Source organism: Vipera berus (genome assembly GCF_964194415.1).
Source record: "Vipera berus genome assembly, chromosome: 2".
Classification (NCBI taxonomy): domain Eukaryota; kingdom Metazoa; phylum Chordata; class Lepidosauria; order Squamata; family Viperidae; genus Vipera; species Vipera berus.
In genome coordinates, this window is record NC_138203.1 from 64,903,630 (window position 1) to 64,916,237 (window position 12,608).

Below are 12,608 nucleotides of genomic sequence, written 5' to 3' on the forward strand. Positions count from 1 at the left end.
CAACTTAATCTTCCTATCATGGTCAATCAGACGTCCATATGAAAACATCAGCTTCTAGGCTTCCTAACCCTAACCCTAACATCTATACCCAGCAACATTGCAATGAGCACAATATCTTTGTAACTGGATGTATATATGTATGTAGGATAAATATATGGGAAGGGAGGTGCCTGGGTATACTGTACTATATTGTGCTTGTACTCTTTATACACTTATGATTGTGTATCATCTGACCCATCCACTGCGATAATCAAGTTCGCAGATGATACAACTGTGGTGGGTCTTATTACAGGTGGGGATGAGACAGCATATAGGGCAGACATACAAAAACTATCCACATGGTGTAGTAACAACTTGCACCTAAACATTGGCAAGACGAAAGAGATGGTGTTAGACTTCCGGAGAAAAAAGGAGGAACCTGCCCCACTTTACATCGGGGAGGACTGTGTAGAGAGAGTTTCCTCCTTTAAATTTCTGGGAGTCTACCTCTGTGAAGATCTGACCTGGAAAGTTAACACAACCCAGGTGGCTAGAAAGGCCCAACAGAGGCTTCACTTTCTTAGGGTCTTGCGGAAGAACAGGGTAGAACAACGGCTAATGACCCTCTTTTACTGGTCTACTATAGAGAGCGTCCTCTCGTACGGTATTATGGTTTGGTATGCTGGTCTGACAGCCACGGACAGGAAAGTATTACAGAGGGTAGTGAGCACAGCACAAGACATTGTGGGCTGTTCCCTGACACCACTGGATGACATCGCCAGGGCTCGTTGCCTTGGAAGAGTGAGGAAGATTCTCAGGGATGACTCACACCCTGGACGGTATCTCTTTACTCTCCTACCATCCGGTAGGAGATATAGGAATATATATCAGCCGTACCAACAGGCTGAAAAATAGCTTTTATCCGTGGGCTGTTAGGCTTTTAAATGGGACATAATCTCTGTGAACTTATGCAGAATTGACTTGGGAGGCTGGTGTGTGGTGTAGTTGGTTCACATAGTGTGGTAGGATGGAGGGTTTGTTGTCACTGTGTGTTGAGGGGAGAGAGCACAGGGGGAGGTTCAGCTAATCTCAATGAACACATGTTGTACTTTGACAATAAAGTTTTATTATTATTATTGTCTGTGTGTCTGTGTGTGTGTGTGTGTGCACGCGCGCGTTAAATATCCTTCACACCTAATATAGGGGAAACATATATTTGTCTTTTTTCAGACACTTTTTGCTCTTGCATACAGTAATATATGGTCCATGGGGTCAGGAAAAGTAGGACATGACTTAGCGACTGAACAACAACAACAACAGTGATATATTCTAAAAAGTGGCAACCAGTCACAAGCCTGAGTCCAGCAATATAGTACAGAGGACAATATTTTAAATCCCCTAAAGTCATAAAGTGGATTTTCACTTACATGTACTGTAGGTTAATATTTTTCAGGAAAGCTTGGCGTGAGACAAACTTCAAGCCTGAGTCCACCACAGTTCTGTAAAAGTACCCAAGCACAAGTTACAGTTACTGAATTATCTATCATCCATTCATTTATTTATGGAAAGAATAGCATGTAGCTCAAGGAATTTCAGAATAAATCATGGTTCAAGATTGTTATTATATTGCCCCAATTCAGCAATCTGTGATGCATGTGAAAAAATGTTCTATTCACTATAATGAATTAAGTCAGCTTCATGAATTAGATCCATGCATATATAGAACAGAACAGAACAGAACAGAATAGAATACTGCTATCATGTCTCTTCTTTTCTTTAGACTAGCCAGACCCAAGTCCTGCATCCGTTCTTCGTATGTTTTAGTCTCCAGGACTTTGATCATCTTAGTTGCTCTTCTCTGAATTTTTTCACTCTCAATATCTTTTTTGTGATATGGTGACCAAAATTGGCTGAAGTATTCCAGGTGTTGTCTTACTAGGATTTTATAAAGCAGTACTAATACTTCATGTGATCTTGATTTTATGCCTCTGTTTATAGAACTCAGGATTGTATTAGCTTTTTTGGCTGCTGCTGCACACTGCTGGCTCATGGTCAAGTGATCATCCACTAGGATTCCAAGGTCCCTCTCACAGTTACTGTTTTTAAGCCAGGTCTTGCCCAGTCTGAACTTGAACCTTTGATTTTTCTTGCCTAAATGTAAAACTTTGCTTTTCTCCACATTGAAAATCATTTTGTTGGACAGAGCCCATTGTTCAAGTTTGTCAAGATCTTTTTGGATCCTGAGTTTGTCTTCTGGGGTGTTGGCTACTCCTGCCAGTTTGGTGTCATCTGCAAATTTGATGCGTTCCCCTTCAATTTCCTCATCTAAGTCATTGATGAAGATATTGAAGAGTACTGGGGATAAGACAGAACCTTGTGGTACCCCATTGCTTACTGCTCTCCATGAGGATGTAGTGCCCTTAAGGACTATTCGTTGAGTACAGTTTGCCAGCCAGTTACAGATCCATCTGATGGTGATGTTATTGTGATGTTATTCCACCTTTTTCTAGCTTACTTTATCAAAGAATGAGTTGCTTCTTTTAATGAAATAAATGAAGACAATGACCCATGTAAGACCTCGGCACATTCCATTATAAAGCTTACACAGTGGGCAAAATATGTCATTTATAATACTAAATATACGTAATTAAAATATTTACTTACAAATTTCTTAATCCAGTGTACAGTCCAACATCTATTTCATTTATGCTTTCTAAATCCCTCTGGTTTGCAATATAACTGTTTAAAGGGACAAAAAAAGAGGAAGAAGAGAAATGTTACTATGGTAGTATATTATTTTCTTATTTATATAATAGGCACACAAATAGCAGTTGTCTGACTTGAAAATGGGAAAATGGAGAAATAAATCGTTCCTCTATTACAATATGATACAGCAGGGCAGATATGCAGAAACATATTAAATTCTATACTACCTTAAGAGGCCTTTTGCAAGATGGAAGCAGTCATTCTTAAACTAGGGAAAATAACCACCAAGGGGTTAATTTGGGTATATTCTGGGAGTAATGGAGCAATTTGTAATAGATTGTTTGTGAATCAAGGATTCAGTATAGGGTTGTCACTGTGGAGATGTTTATGTAAAATAAGTGTCTGCTGGGTGGGTGTAATGTGTGAAAGAGAAAGAGAGAAAGGGGGGAAGGGGAGAGGGAGAGAGAGGGGGAGAGAAATTACATTAGTCAAGACTGAGGAAAAGGGAAATCAGTCAACTTATGACCAGAATTGAGTCCAAAATTTCAGCTGTTAAGTGAGACATTTGTTAAGTGAGTTTTGCCCTGTTTTATGACATTTCTTACCACAATTGTTAAGTGAAATCCTGCAGTTAAGTTAGTAACAAGCTTGTTAAGTGAATCTGACTTCCCCATTGACTTCGATTGTCAGAAGGTCGCAACAGGGAATCACATAACCCTGGGATGCTGCAACTGTTATAAAAATGGACCACTTGCCAAGTATCTGAATTCTGATCATGTGACCATGGGGATCCTGCAATGGTCGTAAGTCGGAAAAATGGTCATAAGTCACTTTTTTCAGTGCTGTTGTAACTTTGAACATTCACTAAACAAATTGTTGTAAGTTGAGGAGTACCTGTACTAGAATCTTAGTAGGCCAGTTCTGGCATTTATACCATAATATTTTTATCTGTTGCTCTTTTGATTCACTCTTTTTCTGTTAAACAAAACCAATAACTAGTCAATAATAATATAGTTCCTAAATTCTATATACTACCTGATAGAAATAATGGAAAAGAAACTAGTTTGGACCCGATTTTAATATAATGTTTTTAATTTGCATATGCTAAACCAAATCAGAAATAAAATAAGCAGTTATTATCATTCAGTTGGTTTTTCTCAATTTTTCACATTTCCCCCATAAAAAGAATGGGAAAATAAAAAAAAATACATAGTACATAGAATAAAAAGTATTAAAACCACTCCTGAATAGAAGCAAAGTATTACATTTTGTAGAACTACATAAAAAAAACTTAAGCCAAATCACCTGCAAAGGTTTGGATAGAATTACACATAAAATATGTACCTATTTTCATAAGAAATTTGCTTTTTGAATATTGTGAATGCAAGGAAAGGAACTCGGGGTTAGAAAAATGAGGTATCAAAATGTATATAATCAATCTATGAAAAATAATGACCAATAATATGCAATAAGGGAAAGCAAATATACCTTTGGAAGATCTGAAAAACCAGCTTAGGGACAGAGCATCATGGAGAAAATCTATCTATGTGGTCAGGAAGAATCAATACCAACTTGGGTGTCAATAGCATGTAAATCAATTTGTTAAATTTGTGTATTTATCACTGGAGACAGTAGCAGAAACTCTGAGAATTACAGTAATCAAGTCTTAATATAATAAGAATAAAAGTATACATATTCTTCTGATGATTACATGGATATGATCGTGCAATGTTTCTTGCAACAATATAGAAAGAAGATTGGGGATATTTTAAACTCATTATCTAACTTAAATAGTCTTTTTAAAAGCTTGGATGTATTATTTGTTACTGAAGAATTTGTGACAGTTAGAAAAACAACTAATTGACTCAATATTGGGAAAGGATATACCAGGGTTGTTTGCTGTCAACTTATTTACCTAATTTATTAAAAAATATACCATGAGAAATATTTAACTAAAAAAATAGGAATTAAAATTAATAATCATAGATATGTTGATAATACAATTTTCATGGCTAGAATAAAGAAGATTTAAGGAAGCTCAAGCTGAAAATAAAAAAAAGAGCCTGCAAAGCTGGACTGCTCTTTAGCATTAAAAATTTAAAAAGAAAGCTAAGATTATCTCAGTAGCAATGCCAAACCAAAGCCAATAGACAGAGAACTTGAAACAATAGTAGACTTTATCTTTTGACCAAATATTTTTTTTAAATCACAAGAGTGATGACTGTAGTCATGAAATAAATAGACCTTTGCTACCTAGGGGAAAGTTTATGACAGGTCTCCACAAAATACTGAAATGCAGAAACGTTATATTGATAACAAAGATAGGTATTATCAAGGCTATAGGTTTTCCAGTTGTAGCACTTGGCTGTGAATGCTGAATCCTTAGAAAGGCTGAAGGAAGGAAAATCAATGTCTTTGAATTGTATGGCACTGCAGAAGATGGTGGGAAAGACCTTGGACTGCATCAAGAACAAAACATTCAATACTAGATGAAGGAAGGCAGATTATTCATTGGAAGCTTCAGCTGAGATATTTCGGATGCATAATGTGAAGTCAAGAGTTATTGGAGAATACCTTGATGCTTGGAAAAATCAAAGGCAATCAAGAAACTGACAGAAGATAAGATGGCAAGATATGATCACTGACATCATGAAGAAGATCTCAAAGAAGTTGTTACTGACAGACTAACCTTGCCAAGTGAAATCCAGTGGGATGCAGAGAATTGGAAAACTGAAGGAAAAATAAAATTGCATTGTCTATCTTACTTAAAATAAGTAAGTTCCCACTGTGCATGTAAAAGTCTAATGGGCGGTCCCCTTTAAGTCTTTTCTAACTCCCGGGCAATAGTGGCCTAGTCCACTATTCACAGCACCTAAGAGTAGTCCTAGTCCCGTTGGATCACAGCTCAATGAAAGCAACCACAGTTCCCACCCGTTCAGGCAAGGCAGAAACAAATGTGGCTCCACTAAGTTGAAGTAGGACAAAGGCAAGCATGATTCCAACAGATCCAAGGCATAATGAAGAACACAAGGGTCCCAAACATTCACGGTGAGTTGGAGTATGAGTGGTTGCCTCCAACACCAACCAAGTTCAAAATCCTTGTTAAGTAGGTGCCAACCATTAAGAGGGGTGAGGGTACCTCTTCATGATTAGTCTCACTGATCTCCATTGCACCTCTCTCCACTAGGCCTTGCACACCCTTGGATCGGGAAGGGGCGGCAACTCCTCGTCCATGCTCACTGGTTGCAGGTGCATGTCCTCTCTGGATTGCACGGCCACTCTCTTCTGGCCACTCTCTCCCAACAATCCGGGAATTGCTTCACCACAATTGCCCTCTTCGACTGCTATTTGTCTTACTTCTAGCACAGACCCTTCCATCTTTCCCTGATACTCCCCATACTCCTTCTAGGATAGCTCTGAAACCAGCTCTTCTTCCTCATCCAAGCTGGAGTCTGAGGGAGCCATCACAAAGGGCCACAGCAAAACTAATAGAATACTACTACAGATTTTAGGGGTAAAACTCTTGTCGCGCATGGGATCACATAACTGCAAATCTCACACTGATCTTTCAAGTATATTTACAAAAAACACAGAGAAAAAGAAAGAGAAAAGGAGTACTCTTCATCCAGAGTACTTTGTCTATTTGTTGCCAGCCTCTTTGAAATAAGTAAAACATTGTGATTAAAATTGAGAGGGATGTGTTATTCCAGATGTATTCCAGATGCACTCTGCTAGTTGTTTTCAAAACAGTGTTCCTAGAAACCTTGGTTTCCTTGGAAGCTTATCAACTGTACCCCGACCAAAAGATCAGCAATGGCATGATCCCTCACATGAAAGTTTGGGATGATTTACCAATTCCAGTGGGTATTCTGGAAGCTGCATTCACAAAACATCTGGAGCATGCCAGGTTGGGGAAAGTTATTTTAGGATTTATTCTTAGTTGATGCAAAGTGACAAGAAGGATTAACAGGTTTGGCCAGAGTTCTTTATGAACTGAATGTGCTCCAGGATCTTCTAACACAGAGGGTTTTTTAAGGCCAGAGATTCCATAGCAAATACACTCATTGCAGAAGATGTTCCCTGAAGGTGCACAGCTTCAAAGTTAGTGACCTAGGCAATATATATAGGCAATAAGGACCGAATCGGTCTAGCATTTATTTTCCACACTGTCCAACTAATTGCCACTGAGTTCCTCCCAAGGAGAAGATGCAAACATGTCCCTTTGCCACTGTTATTCCCTGGCAACTGGAGTTTGAAGGCACGCCACCCCACCCCTGGACGTAACACTGATTTCTTCACTATTATTTGATCTTAATATACTCAATGTGCATGATTTTTACCTAAGCCCTTTTTAATGCCATCTTGGTACAGGTAGTCCTTGACTTATGACCACAATTGAGCCCAAAATTTCTCTTGCTAAGCGAGACATTTGTTAAGTGAGTTTTGCCCCATTTTACAACTTTTCTTGCAACAGTTGTTAAGTGAACTGCTGCATTTGTTAAGTCAGAAACATGCTTGTCTGGCTTCCCCATTGACTTTGCTTGTCAGAAGGTCACAAAAGGTGATCACATAATCCCAGGACACTGCAACCGTCATAAATATGAACCAATTGCCAAGCGTCTGAATTTTGATCATGTGACCATGGGGATGCTTTAATGGTCATAAGCGTAAAAATTGTCATAAGTCACATTTTTCAGTACCATTGTAACTTCAAATGTTCACTAAACGAACTGTTGTAAGTCAATGATTACCTGTAACCATCATTATGTATTACAGCAATTAACTCCACAGACTAATTATGCACCATGAAGATTTTCTTTTGTCAGTCCTAAATTTCTTCACAATTATTTTAAAATGTCTCCCCATCCATTTTATCCAGTGAGGCCCTCATCACCGCCAAGCTTTTTTTTTGTTCCCCCGCACATGCGTGCTAGTCATTTCTGACTCTAGGGGCCAGTGCTCATCTCCGTTTCAAAGCCGAAGAGCCAGCGTTTGTCCGAGGACGTCTCCATGGTCATGTGGCTGGCATGACTAGACGCCAAAGGCGCACGGAACGCTGTTACCTTCCCACCGTAGTGGTCCCTATTTTTCTACTTGCATTTTTTTACGTGCTTTCAAACTGCTAGGTTGGCAGAAGCTGGGACGAGTAACAGGCGCTCACTCTGCTACACGGCACTCGGGATTCGACCCACCAAACTGCCGACCTTCTGATCGACAAGCTCAGCGTCCTAACCCACTGAGCCACCGCGTCCCTTACCGCCAAGCTAAAGAACTCCAAATATTTTAGACTTTTTTCATACAGTGCTCAAGGCCCTGACCATTTCAATTCCATTCTTTTACACTTTTTAAAACTCCGTTATACTCTTTTCAAATGTGCTGAGCAGAAGTTTATGTTCACATTACATATACTTGTATAAAGGTGTCAGAATAATATTTGAATGTTTATTGGCTATACAACTCTATATTTTTTAATCCAAATGTTTATGATAAAATACTAGGTAAAATTCACTGTCATAAAACTATCAAAATAAAAACGAATTCAAATGTTTTAAGTTAATTTTAAAAAATCAAGCTTCAGCATGCACGACAGGCTGGGAAGAAGTCTTTCAGAAAGACTGTGCCTTAATTAATTCACTATAAGTCTGCCTGGAATTTAGTCTTACTGTTTATAAGATTATGTTTTTATCCCTGATTAGCATTAAAGATGCCTTTCTGAAAACAGTGTGTTCTCACTTTTCTGATTTGCCAGCCATGTGGAGCTTGACAACATCTTGCTCATAAAGGAAATCAAACCCATGAAACCAGTCTGAAAGTCTTTTGAAAAACTAATTGTCACTGCCTCCCTCAAAGTCAGCAATGCAGAGGGTAGAACTGAAATCCAGAGGTGGTCTATGCAGGCAGTCCTCAACTTGCAACAGCTCATTTAGTGACTGTTTAAAGTTACGTCACTGAAAAAACTGACTTATGACCGTTTTTCACACTTATGACCATTGCAGCATCCCCATGGTCACATGGTTAAAATCCGGATGCTTGGCAACTGGTTCATATTTATGACAGCTGCAGTGTCATGTGGTCACCTTTTGTGACCTTCTGACAAGCCCAGTCAACGGGGAATCCAGATTCACTTAACAGCCGTGTTTCTAATTTAACAAATGCAGTGGTTCACTCAATAACTGTGGCAAGAAAAGTCGTAAAATGGGGCAAAACTCACTTAACAAATCTTTCACTTAACAACATAAATTTTGGGCTCAGTTGTGGTCGTAATTTGAGGACTACCTGTATACCAAACAGACAGAATATATTGTGTAAACACTCTAGAGTTATTATTTTGTAAGAGTTGAGTAGCCTTAACAAATCTAATAAATAACAAAATAAATAAATTACGAAGCAAATCTTCTTAAAGCACACATACCCTATGCATCTCTTGGAAATATGGTTACAATGGTTCCCACCTACCAGTAGGCAGGCAATTGCATTCTGCACAACTCCAGTTTCTAGGTTATCTCCCAGGGTAGCCTTTAATGTGCCCTGAAGTCAATTCAAGCCCCATGAACCCAAGCCTCATATCCATGAGGGAATGTGTGCCTGTTGCCACATTCTCCTGCCCTAAATCACCGCTGCAGAAAGCTGTCCTGCCCATGGATTTCACTTACAGCAATAGCCATGAGTCCAGAAGAACCTCTGAGTCACAGATCTGCACCTTTATCCTGTTCATAATCAAACTATGCCAACAGTATACCATATGCATTTTAGACAAAATGCAACACCAACTAGCTTTACTTCTTTCTTTCCACACTATTCTTATGGCTCCAGGCCTAAGTTAAGAATTTTGTCACATCTGTAGCTTGACTAGGAGTGGTAGTGTTCGAAAAACTGTACTAAGAGAAGAACTTGGTAGGTAAAACATAAAGATTTTGGTTTTAGCAGAATGTTTTTCTGTAATAGTATAAAAATTCTAGCCTAAAGCCATGTGTAATTTGTGTGAGAAACTGTGGGGAGGCTGGAATAAACAATACAGACATAGAAGGTGAGTCTATTAGCAGCTTATTTTATAAATTTCAATTCAATCCAAGTAGCTAGAAATAGGAAAAAAAGCAATTTAAATTATTCAAGGGGACTCCTCCTTACTGAATTCACTATAAAGGAGGGTTGGTAATGCTTATAATTTCTATTTACTCCAAGATTCTCTATTTATTCTAAGACTAGAATTAAAGATATTTTACTGAAGCCTACATAGTTCTTGTTTACTTGATCTTGCCCAGCTGTATAAGGCTTAACTATTTGTTAAGAAATCAGTTATGGAAAATAACAATAATGCCAAGGTTTCTATAAATATGATATATTCCACCAAGCAATATATATGCTATGTGTACCAGGGATAGGAAGACCTGAATAACATAATATAAACACTAGTAAAACCTCATTTATAATACCATGGGCAATTATGGGTGTCCATGTTGAAAAAAAATCCTACAAAATAAAATAGAAGCAACCAAGATTTCTGAACAAATAAGAGATCTGAGTAAGATAAAAGGAGTACAAAAATCAACTCACTTATTGATTATACCAGGGGTTCCCAACCCCTGGTCTGTGGACCAGTACCGGGCCACAGCATATCAGCAACCGGTCTGCACAAACAAGCAAAGCCCCATCCGCAGGATGCAGGCAGCACACAAAACCACACCCCCTCTGGTCCACGGAAAAACCTCTTTCCACGTAACCAGTCCCTGGTGCCCAAAAGGTTGGGGACCTCTGGATTACACAGCATAACTGACCAACCTAATTCCAAACAAAGGAAGCATCACATGGATACCACTGTGCCTCGATTTCTTAAAACCTTCCTCTTTCCAGGTTCTTAACATGGTACAAATGGTGGATTATCTTTTTTTTTAATTAAAAACTGAAGCATGTGGATGGAAAGCTTTAAGCCCTCAAACTGAACAAAAATCTGGATTTCACACAATAAAATTAGCAACATCATTCACATACTGCACAGTTAATATAAAATGTCCTTCAACCTTAAAAGTACTGTTCTACTTAAATTGGAAAGGTAAGGGTTGACAAATAACAACCTGGAGAAAGAAACAACACTACACTATGGGGGGAAGGTTTGCTGTGTTTAAATTAGTATTACAATAATTATTGCCTAAACAATAAATTAAAGACGTATATTTAAACGATTCCAACATTAATTTATCTTATTATTATATTTAGTTCCTGCCTTTGTTTGTCCTACTAAAAAGGATGTAGATAATATTCCTGCCTGTTTTTTTATAACAATATTCCTGTGAGGTGGATTGGGTTGAAAAAGAGTGACTGGCCCAAAGTCACCCAGCTGGTTTTCATTAGAGCTTTGATAAGGAACCTACAGACTATCAGATGTAGTTGAAATAAAACTTCCAGCAACCCATAGTAGTTAGCCACAAATTAACAACTCCTAGAGGCCTATAATATCTTTTCCCATGTATATCTTATATTTCACAGCTATAGTTTATATCAGGGGTCCTCAACTTTGGCAACTTTAAGACTTGTGGACTTTGCTGGCTGAGGAATTCTGGAAGTTGAAGTCCACAAGTCTTAAAGTTGCCAAAGTTGAGGACCCCTGGTTTATATCATCATCATCATCACCACCATCATGAGCACACTGGGCAACAAGTTTTTTCCCGGCATATAGTTTATATACAGGACACTATTTAGCCAACCAGGCACATTCTCAATAAAAAATGAAATAACATAGTTGGGAGGCTTTTCCTAGACATTCAAAGTTTTATCACTGTGAGAGTCATGGAGGATGAACTGGTGGATTATAATATGGAATTACATTTGTCTTTGCCCAGCCCAGGAGTGAATTTGCCTGAATAAAATGTGAGCTGCTACTACTTTGTGAGCATTGTGATATAAAACTTCCACTTTAGCTTCATCTCACTAGGGGATGGATGAAGAAAATTCTCTGAATATAATCTTGTCAGAAAGAGATTTAAGAACAAAGCTTATCTGACCAAAAGCTTTTTCACAACTACTTTGCCTTGATGTTGCTTATCAAACATTAATATTCTAAAAGCTTTGGTTTTACAATGGCTTTCTAAGCACAATTGTGAGAAATTCAGTATGTTTTTCTGCTCTCAGAAATGGCTTTTATTTAATTGAATCATCTTTCTAAGTTAGGCAAAAATCGTTCTAACACAAAGAGGGCAGATTACTGAAGTCATGTGGTAGAACATGGTGTACTTTTAATACACTGCAGTAAATGTAAACAACCTGAGACATCTAAAATTCTTTCAGCCACTCCAGTCACTAGATCCTCTAATTATTTTAGTCATTAACAAAGCCCAGCATGGTGATACAGTATACTTGTTTTCTTCTTTATCTGTATTATGCAATTGGTATCTAAAGATCTGGTCTTCTATCCATTTTCATAGTCTACTTGAAAACTGACATCCCTAAGTATTGAACTCTGAGAATATAATACAATGTAGAGAAGTCCCACATTAATATACAATACTAATACAATAGCATTTTTAAAAAGTACACATGCATATTATTCATAATAAAAACACCAAAATCCAGAACTGGCAAAGGCAAATCAGGGATGACTCTCATCTAACATTGGCATATAGTCTATGAACACTGGAGGAGAGGGGGAGAATTTTCTTGCAGTAGCGGGATTTAGAATTCGTTAATATCTATTGTCAATGTTTTTATTTTTATTTCTATGCTAGTGAGAATCCTAAAATTGTTAATAACACAATTATACAAAAAGGCTTCCTGATTCTAATATATGATTACTGTTGTGATTCAGGGTCAGCCTGTGGGTTCAGCAGTTGGGTCGGACGATTCAGAGGAGGAGGAGGAGGGGGGTGTTGGAGAGCCTGCAGAGGACAGCCCTGAGGCTTCGCAGAGCCCTCAGCCAGGCCCCTCCCATC

The 12,608-nt window shown here is 38.2% G+C and overlaps 1 protein-coding gene across 1 annotated transcript in view; it reads right to left on the bottom strand.

Moving 5' to 3' along the window:
* NTRK2 (neurotrophic receptor tyrosine kinase 2) overlaps positions 1 to 12,608 on the bottom strand; it is a gene marked incomplete at its 3' end in the record, with an annotated part of 199,668 nt that overhangs the window by 168,887 nt on the left and 18,173 nt on the right. The window contains exons 3-4 of the mRNA XM_081317128.1: positions 2,644 to 2,718; positions 1,407 to 1,478 (exon numbers count right to left, since the gene is read on the bottom strand). Coding sequence (XP_081173254.1) covers positions 1,407 to 1,478; positions 2,644 to 2,718 — 147 coding nt within the window. The remainder of the gene's footprint in view (positions 1 to 1,406; positions 1,479 to 2,643; positions 2,719 to 12,608) is intronic.